The following is a 25,448-nucleotide window of genomic DNA, read 5'->3' as shown; positions in this document are numbered from 1 at the left end:
ATGCATCTGCCTTGTTTCTGTCTCCACCCTCTTTTTCACATTTGTTATTTCACCTATTTATTATTTCTGGCTTATACATAATGCCAAAAAGCACCAGTCAATAAAACCAGTATATGCCCAGTAGAGTGTTAAAAGTGTGTAAGGTGTATATTATTTGTGACGATCTCTAATGTCTTCAAAGAGCAAAGAATAGTTTTCCATAAAATATGGTAAGATAAATTCTCCCATGTAGACAATCACCACCTCTGCCTCCTAGAGTCTTGAGTCAAGACATTTTTTTATACATTGTTTTGTTCTTAACATAATAAAAGTTTTATTTTCTAGCACATCTGTTTATGGGGATTCTCATTTAATATCCATTATAACCAGATAGACAATAGATGCTGAGACATCCAACTGCAAGGTTCATATAGTGGGTTTCTGCTGTCTCACATGGAATTTGCAGTTGTTGACTTAAACTTGAAATCAGCAGCCCAGAAAACAATTTTACCACCACTGTTCTGAAGCTTTGACTGTCCAATGCTACTGTTTCTGACATGAAGCAATATTTTCATGTTGTTAATGAATTGACACGTTATATTAAATGTGTGAAAATACGTTTTTCAGTTATTTAAGTTCTCTTTATGCTCTGATTAGTGTCATTTCTAATGAAACTTCACATACAGAGACATGTAACTCATTATTACTAGAGTGGCATTTATTTTGACACAAATTTGCACATATAAAAAACTAAGGCAAAACATAATACCTTCACCATGACTTGAAATTCAATTTAAAAACTTCCCTTTTGTATTCTAACAAAGAAAAAGCATGAAATTATTTGGTCCCAATGCAAACTCATTGCAGCATTGCAACTAACGTGTACTATCATGATAAAAATGTGGCTTCTTCTGGTTGACGTGCTCATGTGAGAAGGCACAGTAAAGAGGTTTCCAGAACAGAGGCGGATGTCAATGCCATAGTCATGCACGTGTTTTCAACAACACCACGTGATTAGTGTCAGACCCACACAGAATCTCACTTAGTAACGTATAATCCTCCTATCACCAGTTATTACCATGGCTTTCTGAAAAGCTGGGGTCAGCACGGAATCCTGAACAACAAACTAGACCCCAGGCAAGAAATGTGAGAAATGGTTCAGGATTCTTGCATTCGTACTATTAACACTTGTCACATTGTCAGGGACCCACAAAAACAGCTGCGATCTACTGCAGGTGATGAACAACAACCAAAGCAATCAGTTACTAGGGTATAGGCAAAAAAAAAACAAACAAACAAAAAAAAAAAAACAAAATGTAAAAAATTGTACTTAAATGTTGGATAGAAAATGACCAACTTTAGTCTGAATGTGTGATGATCAGTTGATGGAAATCTTCTCTGTGGCAACATTACTATTAAAAGAGTTTCACCGAGTAAAAACGAAGTAAAAACGGTGAAACCAAAACTACTGACGATGGATTATTAAGGCTCAGGTGAAACAAAACAATTTCTATCTTTTCACTGACTCAGAAATACAAACAAACGTTTTTAGGCAACTCTGTTATTGGACAAACATGGCCAAACAGAGACTAGAAGTAGAGTTCAGCTAAAAACCTGTTGTTCACGGCAGTAGCATACAGAAAAGTGACGGTGAAAAACATACATACAAAAGCAGCATGTGAAGTTGCTTTGGTAGGTTAGGATCAGAAGTGTGTTCATCATCACTCAGTAAGTTGATCACAGGCGCTATGAAAAAGTACAATGAGGCATGTTTTTCAAATGGCATAGTCCGTTTAAGGCAACTAGTGGTTTTAGATATTAATCTTGCCTTGGTTGACCACTGATATTGCACAGTGAATACCTGGAACACACTGTTTCACATTGTGTAACATTTCACTGCTCCAATGAATATCGACATGCCATGTGCATAATACAAGAGTGATGATAAAAAACAGATTTTACTGTTGAATTGTTTTCGTCACTGTTGAAACGAGAAGCAACAGAACTGAATGACAGCTTTTGTAGTGTTAAACCCAGTGTTACAGGTTGAAGACATTTAATGTCTCTCATCTCTCTGGGATACCTGATGACCCACATTGCTCTTCCTTTCCACCTCAGCAGTTTATCATCCATAGAGTTCTTTTCTTTATTTCCACCCAGTTTTTTGCAGTTTTGATGCCCTGAGTGTCTTTTTGTGTCTCTCTGAGGAACATCTAGCCCACTAGTATATTAACCTGACAGGTAGTGCCAGACTTAACTGAGGATTATAAAGGTTTACAGTAAAGTTTTATTGAAGTGAGCAAATCAGCAGGTTGAGTGGAGTATGATCCATCTCCATTCACATGGACTTCGATCCTTTAAATAATAAGAAACATGATTGTCATCTTCTTAAAAAGGCCAGCTCACCTAGAAGCATTATTGGCTAAATGCTAGTGGACCAGTAGCACAGATCCCGTGGTTGTCCTAGAATCTGTAGTCAACTATTGCACCACATTGTCAATGTTGTGGTCGATGTCGTACTTTTCACAGAACTTGTTTGTGAAGGGCAGGCAGGTGAGATGTTCCAGCCAGTGCCAGTTAATTGGGTAGAAATAAAACCAAACAATGAGGGAAGAGAACAGTCCAAAGTAGGCCAAAAGTGACACAACAATCAGGATACGTTTCCGGTATTTGTCAAAAGTACCAAAAGTGACGTACGGCAGGAAGGAGAAGGAAAGCAGCATGCCGCTGAGGAAACCAAAGATGTGGGCGATGTTGTCGATCCACGGAAGGAGGCCACACAGAAACAGGAAGAGGACAATGCCCAACAGTTTCAAAAAAGCCTTCCATGGCTTCTCCAGTATCTGCCAACCCTGGAACAGTTCAACAAACAGGCACGCAAGGAGTCCAAACTGAGACCCTGCTGGGCCCACCTGGAGGGAGACAGCGAGAGAAAAACAAGTTACAGATCATACCAGAATTAAATTCAAAACCACAATAACTCAGGAAGGACATTCATTTCGGTCCATTGAAGGAACTAAAGAGTGTTACATACCCACTTGCGCAGTGTGTATACTGAACACTGGGATGGGCGTACAATACGCACCATTGGAGATGTGTACCAGACATAAAACGCATACATCCTGCTAACTGGGGACAGAGGGATTTTTTTTGACTTTGTTAATTATTGTTTCATTTAAATTTGTGTCAGATCACAGCAGTTTGTATTCTGACCACAGACTCCTCTCATTTGGTTTGTTGGCAGCCTGGTTCCAAACCTCAGAGAGAGAGAGAGAGAGAGCTTTAACCTGATAAGTAAACCTTGGCACAAGAGTGCATTAATTCCAGGGTTTAGGGACATTTTAAGGCAGTCTGACCCAACTGCTGTGTGTGTTTTTTTTAAATGAAGTTTGATAAAGACATTCATGCTTACAGATGCAGACTCAACTTCACAGATCACAGATGTTTTAGATGTAGTTTTGGTAAGAACAACAATATGAGCCATGGGTTAGATGGTAAAGATGCACAGATTAGAATGACGTCAGGGCTGAGTTTGGATGCTTGGCCAGATCAGAGGCAGATGGCTAATTAGTGAAGACATTAAGCGCTTACAAAGAGTATGTTACAGGAACCCACCCACACGCCGCAGACACGCAGACTGACACGTTCTTAACACACGTTTATGGTCACTCACGGTTTCCCAAAGGGGAAAATATCGGAACAGGATACGGTTGTGACTGGGAGGGCATTCGATTCACGGTTGCACAACTTTACAGTTAGTTCAACTAGCATGAAGTGATAGTCTCCACTCGGAGCGTTTCCTAATCAGTAATTTTATGTCAAATCTGTTTAGTAAAATGTGTTACACATCTGTATGTTGTAAAGAGGCATTTGAATCAAATGTTGAGATTTAAGACCTAATCAAATCAAATCTTAATCAAATTTAAGACCTAACCAATCCGTGTTTGCTGGATTCTTTGGCAGATTTGAGGAGTAGAAACTGCAGCTGCTGAATCTTTAGAGCTGCTTTGGATGAATCATCATTATTCCAGTCACAGCTGTTATTTTGGGTCATTTGTTTTTCCTTAACTCAACAGTTAAAGGATAATCCACCTAAACTGCCTCTTTAAGTGGCTCTACGTTGTTCCTTGCATGTGCTTCCTCTGGTTATTCCTGGTGTGTGAAGAACTGAGGTTGTCAGTGCTAAGGACAGCTGGGTGGCGTGATTAAGCTACGTCATCCTGAGAGCTACCTCGTGTCACGCTGTGCAAGTGTTAGATGAGACATGTCTCAATGACATCAAGGAATAATTACAAAAGTCAATTAAAAGGTGTTTGCTCATTGTTCTGTGATCTGTCAGACTGTTGAAAAAAACTTCAGCTGGTGTAATATTAGTGTTTAATTACTCGTCCATTACAAGTGTCCATAATATGAAAGTGGAACCTTTCGAAGGTGTTCCAGGATGAACCTTCTGTCCTCCTGAGGGTGTGTAGACTAGACAAGTCTTCACCAGACAAGTCCAGTCTTTTCAACAGTTGTTTGTTTAAAGGAGAAAAATCCAATCCTATTCACTAAGCGCTGCCAACACTATGGCATTAGGCTAATCTCTTAAAGGGGAAAGTGGTCTTTACAGAGACTAAGAAAGCAGACATGCCAGTAAAAAGTAGGTAATCCAAACTGCTGAGTAGTTTCTTTGAAATAAACATTACACTGTGAACGAAAAAAAAAACGTCACACCTTTTTAAAATCAGAATTGCAAGAAAGGGTGGGGACATTATTACACTTTCAAGTCTATGTTGCTTTTGAAATCAATAAATATTTAGATGTAAATATCCGTGTATGTCCCAGTTTTTACCCTCATAAAAACAGATGCCTGTTGAGTCACTAACAAAGGGAAGACAGACAGAAAACACAACAGCATCAAATGATCAGTGAAAATCATGTATAGTAATCACCTTAGATATTAATTAGATGCAGGTGACTCAGCAACCACTCACAGTTTAATCTTGTATGGCAAGAGGATTGCTTTAACTTTGCATCAGCACATCCAACAGGATATTATAGAATGGATTAACTATGGTATCAATGTCCAAATGTCCAAAATGTCCTGTAGATGTGAAGTTTCTGTTGAGGAGTGCATGTAACACTGAGCTGGATGACCCTGCTCTCCCCACAGGAAGGACTGAGCTACAGTAAAGGGTTTGGGTCAGCTTAAGCTCAGATTCTCCAGTCACTGTGGCCCTCTAGATCTTTCTAGATTGAGCAGTTAACAAGAAAATCCTTTTGTCTCAGCAGGAAAAACTCACCTGCAGTCACTGAGCTAAGCTGTGATGAGCCACTGAGCCATCGATGGTGGGAAAGTGCAAGTGTGTGCAAATGCACGTGTCAAGTGTGCAGGCTTAAGTAATAGAAATAAATCAGCTTCTCTTGGAGCTCTTGGTAAAGGCCATAGCAGCCTGATCGTGTTGGCAATAAACAGAACCTAAAAATGTAAGATAAACTGCTTTTCTCACAAATCTCTTTTTGTGTTAAGAGTTACCCCCCCCCCCCAAACCACATAGAGACTGTGTCTGCCCCTCGAACATATAAATCAAATAAATCAGAAGTTAACAGAAGAGGAGTTATTCATAAAAACCTAATAAAAATTAAGACCACTCCTCTTATTGAACAGAAAAACAGAACTGTCAAATGTGGATTATTAAATATTAGGTCCCTTTCTTCTAAATCTCTGTTAATAAATGATTTGATAACTGATCACCAAATTGACCTACTTTATCTTACTGAAACCTGGTTACAGCAGGATGAATATGTCAGTCTGAATGAATCAACCCCCCTCAGTCATAAAAATTATCATGTTCCTCGAAGCACAGGTCGAGGTGGAGGAGTAGCTGCAATCTTCCACTCAAACTTATTATTAAACTTTCATCCTCAGAACAGTTATAACTCATTTGAGAGCTTCACTCTTAGTCTCTCACATCCAAACTGGAAAACACAAAAACCAGTTCTACTTGTCATTGTGTACCGTCCACCTGTTCCTTACTCAGAGTTTTTAACTGAATTCCCTGACTTCCTGTCTGATTTAGTGCTTAGATCAGATAAAGTCATTATAGTGGGAGATTTTAACATTAATGTAGATGTTGAAAATAACAGCCTCAGCATTGCATTTAATTCTATATTAGATTCAATTGGTTTCATTCAAAATGTTAATAAACCCACCCACTGTTTCAATCACACCCTTGATCTTGTTCTGACCTATGGCATCGAAATTGAACATCTAATAGTTTTTCCCCCAAATCCTGTTTTGTCAGATCATTCTTTAATAACTTTTGAATTTAAAATGATGGATCATGCAGCGTTTGGAAGAAAATTCCACTACAGCAGATGTTTATCTGACTATGCTGTTAATAAATTTAAGAAAATTATTCCATCTATGCCATGTGCCAACACAGTGGAGGGCAGATGCCTCAATCCCACTCCCTACCAAACTGATCATGTTGTTGACAGTGCTGTAGCCTCACTGCGTGAAACGCTTGATACTGTGGCACCTCTGAAAAAGAAGCTCCTGTTGAAAAGTATTGGTTTACACTGACAAGTGTTTCTTTTATTTTGTCTAACCTAATTTTTATGAATGAAGGAATGCTTCATTTGTATTGTTTAAAAAGTCTTATGTGGAGTTTTCAGTTTTTGCAGTCACATTGAAAGATTAGATGCAATTCTGAATGTAAGTATTTTTGTAAAGACGCTATTGGTAAAATCATTTCTTGCGTGCACAAACATATTACATTGTCTTATGCACCTTTTATAATTTTGTAACCTCACTGTCAACAACAGAAACAGTGTTTCCTGACATCTAAATTCCATACAAGGCATCATCTGCCCTTGAAAACATATTTATAAAAATCAGTAATGGTGTAATAATAGTGATCTGTGCATTGTGTTTGTAAAATCATCTTTGCAAAGGAGAAGTGGTTCTGGCTTACAACTATTAGATACAGTTAAGAGAAGCTGATCTCACCGACTGTTAGTGAAGCCCACCCAAAACCCCTCTGCTGAAGTGGTTTTCAGCACTGTTTTCACACTGCTCAAGCCCCTTTTCTAGATTTTATGTCCACAAAATGATGTTTGTAAAGACTTGCTCTGCATGTACGTCCAAATGTGCATGTGTTGATGTGAAGAGCTCACCTCAGCTCTGTAGGGCAGGAAGAGGGCAGAGGCGAGGTTTCCAGTGATGCCACTGGCGATGTAAATGATGGAGATGCGGACCCAACCTGCTAGCTTCTCTAGGTCTCTCAGTATAGTCATCTGGAACACCACTGACACCACACAGTGCAAGAGCCTATAACACACAGACATATATACATTTGTGCAATACTGTGCTAGTATTTCACATACAGCATTATGATTTTAATGATGTTTTCAATCTAAGATTATAGGATCCTGATATTAAACAAAATACCCAGCATGGAGGAAGAGAGAAAGCCAGAGACGGTAGAACTGATCTGGAACATCAGGGTTAAGGAAGGGCAGCAAGCCACACACGTCATCCAGACAATGGACCTGTCAACAGTAGTGAATGAGGTCAGGAATATATATCAATGCAGCAGCAGACATCAAATTTCATCTGTCTACATGTATGGGGAAAGAAGAGTCAGGACAGAGGCTACCTGTGAGCAGAGTGTGGCATCCTCATGGAAGTAACCATGCATGAAAGAACAATACTCTCTGGTGGTGATCTCACATCTACAGGGGGACAAATAGAATGCAATAAAAATTTTATTCAGATGGCAAATTATGGTGTTTAACAAGAACATGATTAAAAAAAAGTGCGGCTATCACAGTGATATCTGCACATTTCTCACCTGCCCTTAGTTCCTATGCAGCAAGGTCGTCCCTTGATATTACAGTCCATGTGTCTGTAGCCTGTGTGGTTCCACTTTTTGGGAAGTGTACACACCTGGAGGTTAAAAAAGATAACACACACATTCTTTGATAATATGTAAGTGCATCAATATATTTCCTTTTGTAGATCACAGAAAGTACCACAGTAAAAATATTTTGTTTTGAGAAAGTGGACAACAGTGTAGAAATTCTTTTCTCAAATGATTATCCCCGCACCGGCCACTGGGTGATGTCATCTGGCCACCTATGAGGCCCTGTAGAGGCAGGCTCTTCACACACCCTAGTCACAACACAGCAGGACACAGAGAGGTGACTATCCACTACTGACAATGGATTGCTTTTAAATCCCTAATGAAGACTTATTTACGACTAAGTTATTTTTTGTAGAAATGTTCTAACTGTAAATCGCCACATCAGTCACGACCAATCTTTATCCTAACCTGGGATCCTGGTGACAGACAGAACCAGAGGACCTCTTGAATTCCATCTCAATCTCATCTTTCCATTTTATAAAGGTGGCCAGTGTCCCCTGTGTACAAGGGTAATTTCATTTTAATATTTATATCAATTAGTCATACAGGAATTAAATAATAAACAATACAGTAAAATGCTGGATAAACAACATACGGAGCAGTCAGTGCTGAGGGTCTGCACACATCCAGAGTTGTCATTCTGAACGCAGCAGCCGGACTCTTTCTCCAGGTCTCTGGCCTTCTGGATCAGAGCGACTATCTGTGTGTCCTGACGGATACATGGTGAGAACTTGGCACCCAGGTGAATTAGGTCCTCCTAAAAAGTCGAAATGATCATTAAGGTCAAATACGACAATCAACACAATGTAAAGTGATTTGAAAGAAACAAAACAACACAAAAATCAAATTCTTAAACTCATCATTTTTAAATATGGACCATGTTTCCCTGTTATTTTAAACTTAGAAATATGTGTTCAGCAGGCAGATATGGATGTTTTTGTAAAGTAAGCAACCTTGATTTTTCTATTACTGTATGTTTTCCAATTTAGCAGCTGTTAATTACAGGATTGCCATAGATAATTTTGGGTAGCAGTTCCCAGATTTATACATCTAAATAAAAATCTCATATGGGTGTCCATTTAAGTAGTGGGAAAACAGATGTGTAACATAACAGCTAAACTGAGACTAGCAAGAAACTCACAGAGCTAGGACCAATCCAGAAGTTCTCCTGTTGGATATACTTCACACTCTCATAAATGCCTTTGTTCCTCAGCACCTACAGAGAGTGACAGACAGGACTTTTCATCAACTCTAGGTACTAAATATGCTGATATCCCACCAGTATTAAGAAAATAATTTACCAAAAAGTGTCAAGATTTTTTACACCAATTTCTTTTTTAAAAATAGCTTTATAGCTCACCAGTTCAGATGTAGAATGTTGTGCAAACCCCACAGGGGCAAAACCGTATGTACCACAGGCCAGCAAAGTGATTACGATATGGACAAACGTGATCCAGTAAGTAAAGTAGGGCCTAAAACACACAAACGCACACACACACACACACACACACACACACACACACACACACACACACACACCTTAAAACCAGGTCCAGTCAATAATGGCTGGCTGTCAAGGTTTCAGTCGACAAAAATATATGAAATAAAATTTTTTAAAAAAGCCTAAAACAATTCTTAGTGCCTTAAACTCCAATAAGTTGTACAGAAACCTCTTGCACAACTTCTGTCCAGAAGAAATAAAACAGTGAAGTACCTGATTTCACAGTTTACTTGTATCAATCATACATGTATGTCTGTGTATGTAGGTATCTACTCATTGTTAACCTGTGGCTGTGGAAGTCGTCCAGCTGCTTCTGGATGTTGCTGCTGAGGCTGCGCCGGTAGTTTCGGTTCAGCCACTTCCCCACAACGCCCATGCCGTACTGACGCTTCTGTTTGTCAAATGCAAAGTGCTTAACTTGAGATGCAATGCGACGCCCCCGGCGAGGATGGCCCCTTGCAGGCACTACTGTTGGTGTCTTAGGTGTGTCCTTTCTGGGGTTAGACACAGAATAGGGAGATGAGGGAGACAAAATAAAGGAAGAGGGTGAAATAAAAGTTGTGGAGGATGGAGAAAGGTGGGGTTTGGACAGATAAAGCCATAGATGAAATTATTACACAATTTAAAGAGACATATATGAAAAGCAATAAACCCCCCCAAAAAATAAGAAGAAACTGACTTCCACACCTGTTTGGAAAAAAGAACTTTATATTTGACAAACAAATGCCAAATTTAATTTTTCAAATTAAATTTTTCACATTTTCCAAATTATAGACAACACTGATTAAAAACAAACAAAACAAAAACAAAACAATGTTAAGTAGCTTAAACACACATCGACAATATAAGGCTTAGTGTCTGAGACTCCCTCACATTCTCCAATTCAGAATCATTGTCACGAGACTGCTATGCATCATTTAGGCATTATGTTTATAAATTTACTCACTGGCTCGAGAACTTCTGGGTAGGCTGGTCACTGGGAACAAAAGATGCTGACAAGGGAGGGGATTCAAATACGTCGTCAGCCATGGAATACAACTCATCATGAACGTCAACCTACGCAGCAGAGGTAACAGCGGTCACACAGGTGGAAAAAACAAAAAAAAAAGTCAGGAAGACGAGGAGAAGCCAGTAATTAATGAGCAGGTCAGGAACCGTGTGTGTTTAATCAGCAAGTTCCCGTTTCTGCTGCAGCACATAGGGGGAACATTTAGGGAACATCTGAAATAATATATGTGTCAAACATTTCTATTTTTAAATTACTTATCAGACATACATGTTTAGGAAGCAAATAGATATTATATAAGCAGTGAAAGTGAAATAAAGTGGTGAGTACTGGGACTGCTGAAATAATCAGGACGCTGCCAAGTCACTAATAACAGGGTTGAAGAGAGTGGCTGCTGACCTTGCTGAAGAAAAGCGACTCAGACGTGTCTGCAGAGTCCACGGTGTCCTCGTCCATCCAGCTAGGCCTTGCAAAGCTCCTTCTGGGGAAACTGCGACCTGTCTGAGAACCTGTCAAGCCATTACGACCCTGGACCCCACACACACACACACGCACGCACGCACGCACGCACGCACGCGCGCGCGCGCACACACACACACACACACACACACACACACACACACACACACACACACACACACACACACACACACAAAATGTCTCTCTTATGATTTGTTAACTTGATGTATAATTGAAATTTCAATACTTCTTATGATACTGTTTCATTAGAATGTTTGGATCATGTACACACCCTCAACAGGTTGGATGCAGCTCGGATACTCATGCGGGCAACAGACTCCCTCTTGCGTCTGGGGAAGCGGCTGTACCCGGAGCGCTGGCTGGTGAACGAGCTGAGTGAGGTGACCCCAGGGGTGACGGGGATCCCCTGAGTGGCATGAGGTGTTCTGGGAGAGCGACTGTCCACATCATCTGGGCAACGGAACGGTCGTCCCCGTGCCAGAGGATCCACAATCTAGCAACAACAGGGATTACAGTAAACAGACATAATCTCAGTGTCATAATTCATACAGGTGGGAAAGAGAGTTTGTATATAACATTTTGGTCGGCTCAACAAGCAGAGTCAGAATATGAAGATATATTTAAACAGCTTGGATTCAATAAAATCAAATCAGGATGTGAATTAATCACACTCTATATCTGAATGTGTGAGTTAATGTGCACAGTAACTGTATGCCTCTATTGACAGTACCTTGGGCATCCTGTGTGTGGCTGGTGAATCTAGGCTTTGGTCGATGCTGGTGGCTGTCTCAGGCTCTCTATACTGGGCCTTTAGTTTGCCGTAGCGCTGGCTGCAGTGGCGCAGGCTCTTCCTGTGCCATACCTGCTGCTTGGTCTCACAGTCTTCCCCCACACCAAACCACTGAGCAGTATTCCTACAGATACAGAAGAAAATCCTCAAGATCACTTTATGTCATTTGACATGACTTTATCATTAGTCAAAGAGCAAGGGCAGATGTTAACAATGTCTAAAATCATGCAATGTTAGGTGAAAAGTTGAACCCACTGACAGTGATTGGCAGGTGAGTAAAAAGTCCCAACATATTGACAAAACAATCTGTTCATGAGCACTTCCTTCGCATAAAGCCACATAAACAACGAACAAAACTAAATGACTTCTGCATGGAGGAGAAACTAGTCAAATTATATGTTTAAAAAATGCTCCTTGATTACCAATATACCTGCGGATGCTTTGAGAGAGCGACGTCTGTCGACCAAGCTTTGACCTTCTGTCTCTGGTCAAGAAGCCTGCATCTCCAGCTCCACTGATGCTGTCCGACACAGAGCCAGTCGCCTGACCGCTCTCACTTTTTTTCAAAGAAGACCGCAATGGCTGCCCAGTAGAAAGAAAAAATAGGGTGTATAGTAAGTAGTGTTAAATAAAAGAGCACCCACACAGAGTGGGAAATTGAGATATTGATCAATCCTGCAATGATATCTGTAGTAACCTAAGTAAAGCAGACACAGCACCAAGACAGACTGAACACAAGACAGTACAGATCTGGTTAATTATGATGGTCTACAGTACAACTGGCATTAAAAAAAAAAAGAAAAACAAAAGGTAAATGGTCTTATACTTTTAGAGCACTTTTCTACACTCAGGTGCACTCAAAGCACATTTGCACTATTTGCCCCCAGGGGCAAAATGGGGCTTAGTGTCTTTGCCAAGGACACTTCAATGTGTGGACTAGTGAAGCCAAGGATAGGAGCACCAACCCTTTAGTTTATGGCTGACCTGCTGTACCTCTGAAGCCACAACCACTCCAAATGTTAAATCAAATTCTAAGACTGTTTAGAAAGTAATTAGGTACTATTGTATTGACTAAAAAAATCATAATCAGAGGCAAAACTAAAGTTGTATGTGTAATGACAAGAACCTAAATTTGCAAATGTGCATATAGTTGTTTCAGAACTAACTACACTACAAGAGGAAGAGAGGTGTTTAGTATTAAGTCTCAGGGTTGGGGTTATTACAGTTAGTGGCCTGACGTTGATGTAACAGCAAAGCTACAGTACATGAGTTCACACAATATTTGCATGTTTTTCTACAGTAGTTGCTCTTTAGGAACAGTTAAAATTCAGCATGAGCCATTAAACTGTGACTACCTATGATTTTGTGTAGCTTAAATGACAACTTATGCACTAAACATGGGGCCCACAGGGAGGAAATGTGAGGCTGAGTGCCCATAAACGACAAGACAGCTGTCCAAAATGCCTCACTGCTGGCCAAATGGCAAATGCAGAGGCACATCCTTCTACCCTATTACTGTCTTTTAAGCCATTTCACTTTTAAAAATAAAGTACTGCATGGAAAATTAATTTCTTTACTTGTAGATGTAAATCCAAATCATTAGGACTGGCATCTCATTTGAAAACATCTGCTCATCAATCCAAGTAAATATACTACTTACTTTAACTGCTCTAAGTATGTTACTGAATATTACTAGTTTTCTACTAGTGGTAGACTACTACGTGGGTTTATATCTCATTTCAACCCTTTGCTTGTGTTTAAAATCAACGTACTTGAGTTAGTAACATAAAAGGTTTAGGGCTCAATTTGGAGCCACATATTGAAAGTCTTGTTAGCGTGTGTTTTTAAGATAAGACATGACAAAAATGACATACAAGCAAAATTTTTGTGCTGCAGGTTATATCAGGGTTACCCTGTTTAGTCTTCAAGAACACAATACATTGTTTAGCCTCACACTTTATTAGAAAAGCCAAAACATACATGGTGCAGCCTTCCAAAACCTCCTCTCTAAACAAACTGCAGATGTTTTGACTAGAAGAATTTTAAGACCAGTTTAAGAGGTTAAATACTGCACTACAAGAGGATGAGGACAGCCAATGCAATAACACTGTGTACATGAGAGTCAGGCCTCAATGGTTAGCCTACCTGTTTTGCAGGGTCATTAGCCATCATGTCCTCAGGTGGAGGGATGGCGATTACAAGGCTGGGTGGCTTCTTGCTCTTTAGACGGCTATCTGATTGGGCTCGGTTTGGAGGCGGCTCCTCCCCCTCCTGTGATGCCATCCTGTCAGAGTGCTGGGGGTGAGGAAAATCATACCAAAAATATTTGTTTATGTCACATAAAATCAGTGCACACTATTATCATACTTAGGTTTAGACCCACAGTGGGAAAGAAAGATTTTACATGCCCTTTAGCTTCCACTTTTAAACATTTAGAGCAATCTTCACAGTGCACATGATAAAAATTTGTAGATTAATTAAATGTATAAATAAAGGCACAATAATTAACATTTTTGCAATGACATAACAATGCTGATGATAGTGGATAAAATGGACTCACTTGTACTGCTTAAACCTGTAGCCAAACTTCCCTTAATGAGTGCATGTTGATATTGCTTTAACAAATTATATGTGTCCTATAAATGGACTGGATCACTGACACAGGGCATAAATATTTACCCAAGGTTTATGTTTATGTTATAAACTGTAGCAGACACTGGGTCTTTTCCAGTTCCATCTGATTTAAAGAAAAAACATTGCCAACTTTTCTCGCATTTTGATTACATTCACAGGAAATTTCTTAAGTGGACGTTAACCTGCATGCACTTCCAGCAGATGAGAAATTGTGTTATAGGATATCAATCTTGTCTTGCTACACTGTACTTAGGTAATTGATTTAAGTTAATGTAATTATAAAGGAAGAGGCAGGACAGGAAGCAGACATTGCTCATGGAGTTTGCACCGTAAGAATAGTCAAAGATAACGGCACAAACATTGTAAAAGATTTTTTTCTTTATTTCTTTATTCTGGGAATTAATTCACAGAAACTATTGAGCAACAACTCCCTCTCCAGCTGACACATTTCTAACATGTCACAACAGACACCATCATACTGTGCCACACAGCACAAATAATTCAAAGAAACCAACTCCTGACCACCTTGTGTGCGTATTTGGACCACTAATGAAAAAGCAATCGATATACCAGCTGGTGAGCTATTGAGAGTTGCACCTGATGACATCAGTTGACATCAATCAATAGTGCTCTCCAATCATGACGCATCCTCAAGGTAGTTAGAAATCCATACACTTTCCTCTGTTTGACCTGTCAGTCATGCACTCGTTTTATTAATTGCAAACAATAATGCTGATCCAGTAGTGGAAGATTCTTCTGCTTTTGCATTGTGCTTCAGCAGAAGTTCAGAATGAGATCATAAGCTTATGCCTAAACAGGATACACACAACTATAAATAATCATCATTGTACCAGAATAATGACCACTATCAAGATCACTGTGCCTTACAAACAGCAATTATACTCTATGTGTGCACATACTCTGCCCTATGAACCCTACTTAATAATATCCATTACATCTATAGTCTTTATAGCTGCACTGATATAATAAGGCACATTAACAGTGTCTCTGTTTGCTTGGTGATCAAATAATGCTGTCAAATTTACTACTCTCAATCTTCCAGTCTTTACCAGTTGCAGTCAGCAGCAGAGCAACCTACCAGTCTATTCCTGGAGCACTGAATGATCGTAAATGCTATGCATTATGCTGTATTTCCAGAGAAATCAAAGCCATTGCAGACCTAAGCAAACCTGTAATATCACAAGTCGTGGCCAACACATCCATTATGTCTTTATGATCTTGAAAGCCTTAACGTTGTCCTGAAGTTGTGGTTTATAAAATCAATGCAAGTTCCTGAGTGTCCGCAGCAGGAATGGCAGCAGCAGGGAAATCAGACACCAGCTAGGTCAATAGCCTAGTCTCAAGTACCAAGCCAACACACAGTGAGATGGAGCTTTTTACATACTGTTTGCATCACTATATCTGCCCTTATCCCCAAAAACAGCATTTCAGTAATACATTTATGCTAATAGGGGTGTACATTTCAGTTCTGCCAACAGTGTACTCAATTAAGTGTGTTAAAAAATTTAGGCTTGGGCAGAAAGCCTGATTCAGTCCTCTCGAGGCTACTAGCACTCTAGCCTGTGGTTTGATGGAGTAGTGGGAATGGGTTGGGACCCACCCTCTTAGATAATGAATTAGCTGGGAATCTGGCAAATGGATAGAGCATTCACGTGGCGGACAGAGTGCGACTGTCCACAGTCTATCAAGGTAGAAAAGCAGTTGTCTAAACGTAGTAATCCACATAAAAATGAGATGAACAGAATTCAGCTACATCATAAATGTATATATATACTACACCTACTGTTTTATGGCACCATTGTAGCAGATAAATATTCAGGGGGTAACTTTTTATTTTAGTATATTAAACAATTTAATCTAATTTGCTCAGTGACCACAGCAGTCAGATCTGAAGAATGAGCTTCAGTGACAGTAATATGAACAGTCAACATGAAGGAGCATAATAACATGTTTGCTAAATAAATATGCAACATTTCTCATCATTAAACACCTGTCTACTATCTCTCATGCCCTGACCTCATATAGAAGAGCTAATGTAAGTTTATTTACAAATATATTACATATGCTTCAATGTGCTACACTCCAGCTATTTTTCTATAACAATGGTAATGAGAAACCTTATATTCCCCATCATCACAAGAGGAGTGAGTACGTCAGAGTAAAGAAATGGGCTGTCCAAAATGACATTATGCTAACAAATGGCATTATACAGTATCTCACAAAACTGAGTACACCCCTCACATTTTTATAAATAGTTTATCATATCTTTTCATGTGACAACACTGAAGAAATGACACTTTGCTACAATGTAAAGTAGTGAGTGTACAGCTTGTATAACAGTGTAAATTTGCTGTCCCCTCAAAATAACTCAACACACAGCCATTAATGTCTAAACCGCTGGCAACAAAAGTGAGTACACCCCTAAGTGAAAATGTCCACATTGGGCCCAATTAGCCATTTGCCCTCCCCGGTGTCATGTGACTCGTTAGTGTTACAAGGTCTCAGGTGTGAATGGGGAGCAGGTGTGTTAAATTTGGTGTTATTACTCTCAGTCTCTCATACTGGTCACTGGAAGTTCAACATGGCACCTCATGGCAAAGAACTCTCAGAGGATCTGACAAAAAGAATTGTTGCTCTACATAAAGATGGCCTAGGCTATAAGAAGATTGCCAAGACCCAGAAACTGAACTGCTGCACGGAGGCCAAGACCATACAGCGGTTTAACAGGACAGGTTCCACTCAGAACGGGCCTCGCCATGGTCGACCAAAGAAGTTGAGTGCACGTGCTCAGCGTCATATCCAGAGGTTGTCTTTGGGAAATAGACGTATGAGTGCTGCCAGCATTGCTGCAGAGGTTCAAGGGGTGGGGGGTCAGCCTGTCAGTGCTCAGACCATACGCCACACACTGCATCAAATTGGTCTGCATGGCTGTCGTCCCAGAAGGAAGCCATTTCTAAAGATGATGCACAAGAAAGCTCGCAAACAGTTTGCTGAAGACAAGCAGACTAAGGACATGGATTACTGGAACCGTGTCCTGTGGTCTGATAAGACCAAGATAAACTTATTTGGTTCAGATTGTGTCAAGCGCGTGTGGCGGCAACCAGGTGAGGAGTACAAAGACAAGTGTGTCTTGCCTACAGTCAAGCAGGGTGGTGGGAGTGTCATGGTCTGGGGCTGCACGAGTGCTGCTGGGAGCTACAGTTCATTGAGGGAACCATGAATGCCAACATGTACTGTGACATACTGAAGCAGAGCATGATCCCCTCCCTTTGGAGACTGGGCCACAGGGCAGTACTTCAGCATGATAACGACCCCAAACACACCTCCAAGATGACCACTGCCTTGCTAAAGAAGCTGAGGGTAAAGGTGATGGACTGGCCAAGCATGTCTCCAGACCTAGACCTTATTGAGCATCTAGGGGGCATCCTCAAACGGAAGGTGGAGGAGTGCAAGGTCTCTAACATCCACCAGCTCTGTGATGTCGTCATGGAGGAGTGGAAGAGGATTCCAGTGGCAACCTGTGAAGCTCTGGTGAACTCCATGTCCAAGAGGGTTATGGCAGTGCTGGAAAATAATGGTGCTCACACAAAATATTGACACTTTGGGCCCAATGTGGACATTTTCACTTAGGGGTGTACTCACTTTTGTTGCCAGCGGTTTAGACATTAATGGCTGTGTGTTGAGTTATTTTGAGGGGACAGCAAATTTATACTGTTATACAAGCTGTACACTCACTACTTTACATTGTAGCAAAGTGTCATTTCTTCAGTGTTGTCACATGAAAAGATATGATAAATTATTTACAAAAATGTGAGGGGTGTACTCACTTCTGTGAGATACTGTACTTTCCATGTAGTGCCACTGTATGTCTGTGCCTCTCTGGGCTCTGATAATTCCCTGATCAGCAGGACTGTAGTGTACTGTATGTATGTGTGTGTGTATTAGCCACTTCCACCCCCCTTGTAATATCACATGTTCCTCTGAGAGCATGTCACCATAGCTGAGTCTCTTCCTCCTACCCTGAGAATGTGTCAGTGTGTTTTTGTGTGTTCCCATTTCCCTGATGACAGAGGTAGTGTTTCTCATGTAAAGCTGGAGACAGGCTGGACTGTAGTTATTTCAATCAGAGCTTTACATACATGTAACCCGTTACAAGGGAATTCAGGACAAAGCTCACACAAACCGTGCATGTAGGGGTGTGGGGTAGATATCCTGTTTCATTTTCTGCAGCTTACCAACTTCACTTGGACCACACACATGTGACTTTGGTTAAATTCAGGCTGCACTGTTCAAACAGTCAAAACAAAAGTGCTTTGCCAGGCTTAAGCTTATTAACATAAATGTAGTTGCATTGTTTGATAATGAACAAAATCGATTACGGTACAGTTCTTTATGTTGAAATATAGCCTCATACCCTCTGTATAGGCCTATCATATAGAAAACATCAACTATACCTACATCAAAAGCAACCAAACTCACTTGCTGTGTATTTTTGGAATTCTTCTCACATCTGACCCAGGGGAATGGTTGAGAAACTAGCCTACACTGTGCACCTCCATAGAAACAAAATGCTTGTTGCAGCTTACTGTGTGCAGAAGAGTGAGCTTCGCTGAACTAAAATGTTGTGTGTGCCAGTCTTATACTACTTTTCTATTTTAAGCATTTGCATGACTTGTAGGAGTCAAGTAAAGGAAATCTACTTCAGTTGTGAAAGCAACTAGTATTGCAAACTGCCAGTGTTACCACAGTAACACTCGCCCTGACCAGAGAAAACTTATTCACTTCAGAAGAACTGTAAATAGGAGCTCAAGACAAAGAGGTAATTCTCCCCACAACAAAACAGTGTACAGCTGAGAAGTTTAATCAGAATCAGCTTTATTGGCCAAGTCTGTGGACACAAAGAAGGAATCTGACTCCGGTTCACTAAGCTCTCTCTATGTACAAGAATTAAATAAAGTTAATTATTAGATAAGTTACTTATTGTAATATATCATAATATTCATGATCAATACTCAGACCCAATGAGCAAAGGTTTGATCATCTATCATTTTGCTGAAATACATTCCACACAAATGTTGTGAATGCACTCAGCATCTGAGTCCAGTCTTCTCTGAAGCACTTGTCTCTCACTTTACTACGCAGCAAAAAAAAAAAAAAAAAAAAATTGCAATTGGTGATTTTGTGGGACTTTTTCTGAAAAGTCTGAAGGGTAAATAAGGAACTGACTTACAGATAAATCCCTCACCACTTCTTAAAATCTCCCGGGTTTTACGTACATCTCTGCCTTGAGCATGTGTAACTGTTCAAGCCTGACTGTTAATTAACAAGAGTACGATTAATATTAAACTGCATGAATTCACGTACAGCTGTTTAAAGGTACAATGTATAACATTTACAGGATCTATTAGCAGAAATGGAGTATAATATAATCTAATCTTATAATGAGATTAAATTGGGTCTCCTTTCACAGAGACAGCCACATTGCACCACCATGTGTTTTCTTTCATTCTGCCCTCTCACCATTAGATGTTTCACCTTTTACACATCACATCTTTAAGTAAAAATGCCATTTTACCAATGTTATAAACAGCAGAAGGTACAGTTATGTAAAGACAGTAATCCTAAAATTAAAGATAAGTACATATATGCAATTATTCAGAGGCTTACAGAATAAGCATGATTAAAATTCTGAACCATTAGGGTATCAATGAGTAAGGAATAAATTCATAGTCGTAATTTTAAGTATTTCATAATTATGACTGAATACAAGAGATGATGTCTAGACAAACAGGCTTTATGTTTCACACAGCCAGGAAGTGTGTGGACAACTGCTTAAGTGTAAACTTGTATGTGGGACTTGCCCACACTAACTGTGTGAATTTGAATAGTAACAAAAGGAGATGTTATGTACCTAGCAAGTATGAATTCAGTTTAAAAAGAAAGTTGTGGACCAAAAAGTGACCTGACTTGTCTTTCCACTAAGAATGGCCAGGCCACGATGAAATTGGGTGTGGATATATATTTTCTCCAGAGCACAACTTTAGAATTTTTGATGAGCACCTGGTCAGCCTTCCTGCTCTATCAAAACTTTCCACTGATCAAATGTTCAGTCCACAGAAGATGAATCGTAATCTTGTGTTAACTTACTATTAATTTGGCACCTTCACCAAAGCTTCTACACTTTTCATTTTTTGGTTTCCATGTTAATGTCAGCTTGTAAGTCACAGCATGCATACTTTAGCACAACACCATACTAGTGTTGTCAGCTACAGCTTTCAAGGTATTACATTAAGTTCCAGCTACACTAGTTGATATTTAACCCCAAATGCTGTGGCATAAGGTGGCCAAATTATTTTCACTAGAAATCTAAATGCCAAAAAAATTGCAAAAAAAGTCCAAAAAATTGAAAAAGTCCAAAATCTTTTCTGTACTAAAATATTTTCCAAGCAAGAAGCAATTCAATTATTTTCATTATCTATATCCGCTTATTCCTTTTTGGAGTCCCAGTGATCTGCTGGAGCATATCCCAGCTCTCTTTGGGTGAAAGGCAGGGGTACACCCTGGACAGGTCACCAGTCCATCACAGGGCCACATAGAGACAAATAACCTCACACACTCACACTCACTCCTATGGACAATTTAGAGTCACCAATCAACCTGACATACATGTTTTTGGACTGTGGGAGGAAACCAGAGTACCTGGAGAAAACCCACACAGGCACAGGGAGAACATGCAGACTCCACACAGAAAGGCCCCTGATGGGTTTCAAACCAGGAACCTTCTTGCTGTGAGGCAGCAGTGCTAACCACTCAACTACTGTGCGACCCCTTTAGCACTTAATCACAATTAAATGCTGCTAATGTTCATTCATTTTTATATAGGCTTTTTTTGTTTTTCTAACATCTACCAAATGGAGCTTGACAGTCCCATGCTGTAAAGGAAGACCAGACAGGCCTGAGCCTTACAGTAAGAGCTAAATTATGGACCATCAGTCAGCTGGCAGAAAGCCTTGAGAATCAAGGAGTGATCTGCTTTAAGGAGACCTTTTTAAGACAATCACAACCTTTATTGTAGAGTTGAAATGACAGTGTGAGTGAGACTTTGTAAACACAAATGGTGGACAACATTTTGGTGTGAATGTACTGTTGCTGTCTGTGTAGATTACAAACTGATAATGATTGAGCAGACAGCCATCATGTCAGCAGGAGCTTGATCAGCTGAATGCTACTGAAGGCGAAGGAGTGTGTGTGAGTTTTAGTGTGTGCTTCCACCCAGTCAGAGCAACAGTCGAAACTGCCCACTCATTCTTCACTTCCAAGCACAATATCTCTTGATGTTGACTCTTTAAACAAAACCTGGACTCCTTACATATCCCATTACCCTTCTTTGGCTGCTAGCAGCACTTTGGTGCCTCAAACAAATCAATAGTTCCATTTTAAAGCTTTCAGAAGACTAATTCTAGTTCATTATTGTGGCATCTTTTTTTGAAAAGCACCCTAGCTTAAACCTTACCATTCCAGAAACCGTTCAAAACACAGCACCATTTTCCAAGAGCCTACATGCCCAAACCCGCATAACAGCCAGAGAGCACTGCAAGTGCTTCAGCAACAGTCTGTTCCCAGTCCAAAAATTCCTCACGATCTTCAAGATGTGACCTAAATAACTAATGTTCATACAGCAGGACATAAAAGAAGGTACTGCCATACCATTGTGTCTCTGTCACTGGTGCAACAAGTGTGTGTATAGATATGTGTATGCTTCAGTGTGTCACCCAAAACAGCTAACTTCTGGGGATTTTGTCAAAGAAATTCTTGTCAACTTTCCCAGCTTGGCTGTTTAAACTGAGATAGACAAAGTGCTGTACTGTCACAAATTCACCATGGTGCCAGACAGAACTTGAGTAAAGACATTTAGTCCCCTTCTGGATCTGGCAAGCAACAAAGAGCGAAAGTATTTTTTCAATGCCACAATAAACGTAATTGATCTCTGTAAACGGCTCTCTGCACCTATAGGAGATTTATAGTGAAAGTAGCCACAAAATCCTTTTAAGGTTTATGAATCTCTGAATTTCAAAGCACTTCTGGAGTGTCACAGTATTTTTGAGACACAGTGCCACGTACTGTGGAACAATGTCATGAAAGTGCAGGAGCATGAACTACAGCAGAAGGCCGATTTCCACATTAGTGAAACTCTTATTATAAAAAGAAAAAGCCACTGTGTTTTCTGGGCATTTTATAATGAAGCAGCTGAAAGAAGAGACTGCGGAAGGAAACAGCTAGAGGGAAGTGAAGAAAAGATTTAACTGTGAGATTGTGACAGACTCAAACAGATGGACAAGCTTAGGGATTTCCAAAATTCAAATCACAAGTATGGCCAATGATTTTAGAATATTCAAACAGTTATTATATGTAGAAAAAACTATACATCTCAGTTGACTATAGTTTTTTCTTTAAAAATAAAGAGCCACGGTTTTCCCTCGCTTTTGGTTACACCTGGGAATATTGTGATTACAAGGCCATTATATAATTTTACTACAGAAACAAGTACTGCAAACTCTGCCAGATTAAATTACCATACAACAACAACTATTCACAGAGACTTAGAGGTGAGACATCCAGCAGAAAGTGAAGTTCGGTCCACAGATCAACAGAAGACTTAAGTTTGGTGATTGACATGCAGTGCAACCAACAGCCCTCATCACAAAGATGTCAGCAAATGACATGCTACCCATTAACTTTAACTAGAGGGAGGTTTGTTTGAAGTTTGCATTGGTTTAGCCAGAAAATACGGTCCCATTGGGAAAAACTGTCACAGCATTACTGGATAAATAGTATGATAATGCATGTGTGCTGTCACTGTGCAAGTGAAACAGCCTTGTATGTTCTCTCTGTGTAGGGTGAGCAGTGTGTGTCTGTCATGGTGGGTTGGGGCGACTGTCATCTGTTAACTCACTGACAGGTGCACAATCGGTGTCAACATGGCAGTGCAACTATGCAGATGCAGCTATAGGGTGGTTGAATGTTGTACAACACACACACACACACACACACACACACACACACACACAGTCCTGTACAGTTATGACACATTCCTCTTTGCGGAGTCTTTACAGCTGCCAAAAGTTACTGTGATGTGTTAAAATAAACTGTAACGGAAAACATTATGACATAACACTTCTTTACTCACTGCTTCCTCCTGTACACAGATGAATGCACATACTGTAGGCCACTTACTAGAGGATTCAGAATAAACACTGAAATAGGTTAAAAAAAAAAAAAAAAAAAAAAAAAAAAAAAAAAAACATAAAAGTGACAGGATGACTACCAGCTGCTTCAACCAAAAATATTTAGTCTGATATTTTGCTCTTAGAGAAATTAGCATTTGACATTAATTATATAAGATTTAATAGATTTTTTTTGCAAATCTACTACAATATAGTTAAAGTAATTGCTGTAAATTGACTTTGTATACATTCTCAATGTTTCCCAAGCTCCAGAAAAATGCACAAGTGGTTTAAACAACTACAATTTAATGATGTGATCTTGAATACTAGTAAATAATATGAGAACACAACACCTCTATGGGAACACACTATAATGGATGACTTCAATATTAGTTCTGTGTTAACTGAGCAACAACAACCCATTTCACCACATCAGATAACAACAGAGGAACACTCACCTACATCTCCACGTTTTGAAATGAACTAGCTAGCTAACAACTCTATGAATCTAACAGGTTTGCAAAACAGGTGTTGCCATTTTCCTCCTCCTACATAAAACTTCTGTCTCAACCAAAGATAAACATCTGGGAAGGTGTTGCCTTCAACAAACTCTTCTGAGAACTGCTGCCAAACAAAATCGGTTCCCGAGTTGGAAGAGTAAAGTGTAAAGACTGTATCCATATCTGGACACAGCAATCATTTCAATATAAGTGTTAATAATTGGTATCTACAGTAACTTTAAAGCACCACTTTACAAACAGGTGTTTTCACCATCAGCCACGCCGGAACGTTACCGCTTCCCTGTATAAACTGAAGTTTACGGTAATCCTTCCTTAGATTCCGGTGTTGTCCTGTGTGAACACCCGCTCGAAAACTCTCCTAAAAACAAATGGAGGGTTGTAGCAAACAGATACTGTCGGCACATGGTGACTATGATTAAATATCAATGAAAAACAGGGAAACGTGGGATGAATAATAGCATTTGTCCCGGCTTGTACAGACACAAAAGGCTTGTCGGTACACGTTTTTTTAGTCGACGCCGACCGTTAAAGCTAACCCTGTCTAATAAATGTTATTAACGTTAGCTTGTGTTATTCCTCCTCTTTAAAGAGCTTCGTCTTGCCTAAATTACGTCCACGACAAATATTACAACACCAGTTTGTTAGGTTTGATCTTTTGTTTTCATTTTTAAAACTCGGTAATGACCCACGCATTTTTAACTTAAAGCCGTTAAAAAAGGTTAACTTTTAACGTCTCTAACGACCCGAAATCTTCTGCTTCCAGAGTGTGAGGCCTGAAAAGTCTCGTTTCACTCACCTGCGAGAAGAAATGAGCAGGTTTTTATTCATTAGCTGTGGGGATATGTCCGAAGGGCCACTACACCGTACGGTGCCGTCCACCAGCGTGTCGCCACTTCCCTCTTCCTCTCTCCCAACATCGCTGACTGCAGCTCCACGGAGGAGCAGGGGGCGGAGTCCAGACTGATCCGCGGAGGAGAAGGGCTGGGCCGGGCACAGCCCCTCCGAGCCCCCGGGGCCGAGACCCAGTGCGCAAATTTAAAATAAAATAAATTAGCTACCTTTTATTGACAGCGGGGTTATAAATATATGGGAGTTAGGAAATGACATAGGAATTTCAGATTTGAAGGTAACGATTGTTTTAAAAACATTTTTAGATTTATTTATTTTTATCAGAACACTAATCAAGATGACCGTTTTCAAATAAACCATTTTGCTGTTGTTAAATTTAACAAAATCATATTTAATTGCTTTTAAGATTAAAACTACTTACTATGACCTTTCAACTAATGTAACCAGGGGTGAACATCTGGAGCCTAGCCCAGTGATGCTAGGGGGTCCTAGGGCATACTCCCCCACAAGAAATTTCTGGAAAAAAAACCCTT

At 39.9% G+C, this 25,448-nt stretch overlaps 1 protein-coding gene across 4 annotated transcripts; it reads right to left on the bottom strand.

Annotated features, from left to right (window-relative positions):
- Nucleotides 1–285: 285 nt before the first annotated feature.
- Nucleotides 286–25,010, bottom strand: LOC113128165 (inactive rhomboid protein 2). Of its 4 annotated transcripts, none has more exons than XM_026303257.1 (18): nt 24,863–25,010; nt 13,812–13,961; nt 12,097–12,248; nt 11,607–11,790; nt 11,148–11,369; nt 10,796–10,924; nt 10,337–10,446; nt 9,675–9,884; nt 9,250–9,361; nt 9,031–9,105; nt 8,485–8,646; nt 8,298–8,386; nt 8,074–8,137; nt 7,818–7,912; nt 7,623–7,698; nt 7,415–7,515; nt 7,141–7,294; nt 286–2,891 (listed from the first exon to the last, which is right to left on the bottom strand). In XM_026303257.1, exons 2-18 carry the CDS (start codon nt 13,947–13,949, stop codon nt 2,460–2,462), a joined length of 2,505 nt encoding a protein of 834 aa, XP_026159042.1. In that variant the 5' UTR covers nt 13,950–13,961; nt 24,863–25,010; the 3' UTR covers nt 286–2,459. The 4 variants fall into 4 exon arrangements, with proteins under 4 accessions (XP_026159042.1, XP_026159044.1, XP_026159041.1 ...); XM_026303259.2 differs by having other exon boundaries at nt 13,812–13,967; nt 24,863–25,006; XM_026303256.1 differs by lacking the exon at nt 24,863–25,010 and adding an exon at nt 15,491–16,113.
- Nucleotides 25,011–25,448: the final 438 nt, after the last annotated feature.

This window comes from Mastacembelus armatus, chromosome 1, assembly GCF_900324485.2.
Source record: "Mastacembelus armatus chromosome 1, fMasArm1.2, whole genome shotgun sequence".
NCBI lineage: Eukaryota > Metazoa > Chordata > Actinopteri > Synbranchiformes > Mastacembelidae > Mastacembelus > Mastacembelus armatus.
The sequence above is the reverse complement of the archived record's forward strand: the minus strand, read 5'-3'. Positions and strand labels throughout refer to the sequence as shown.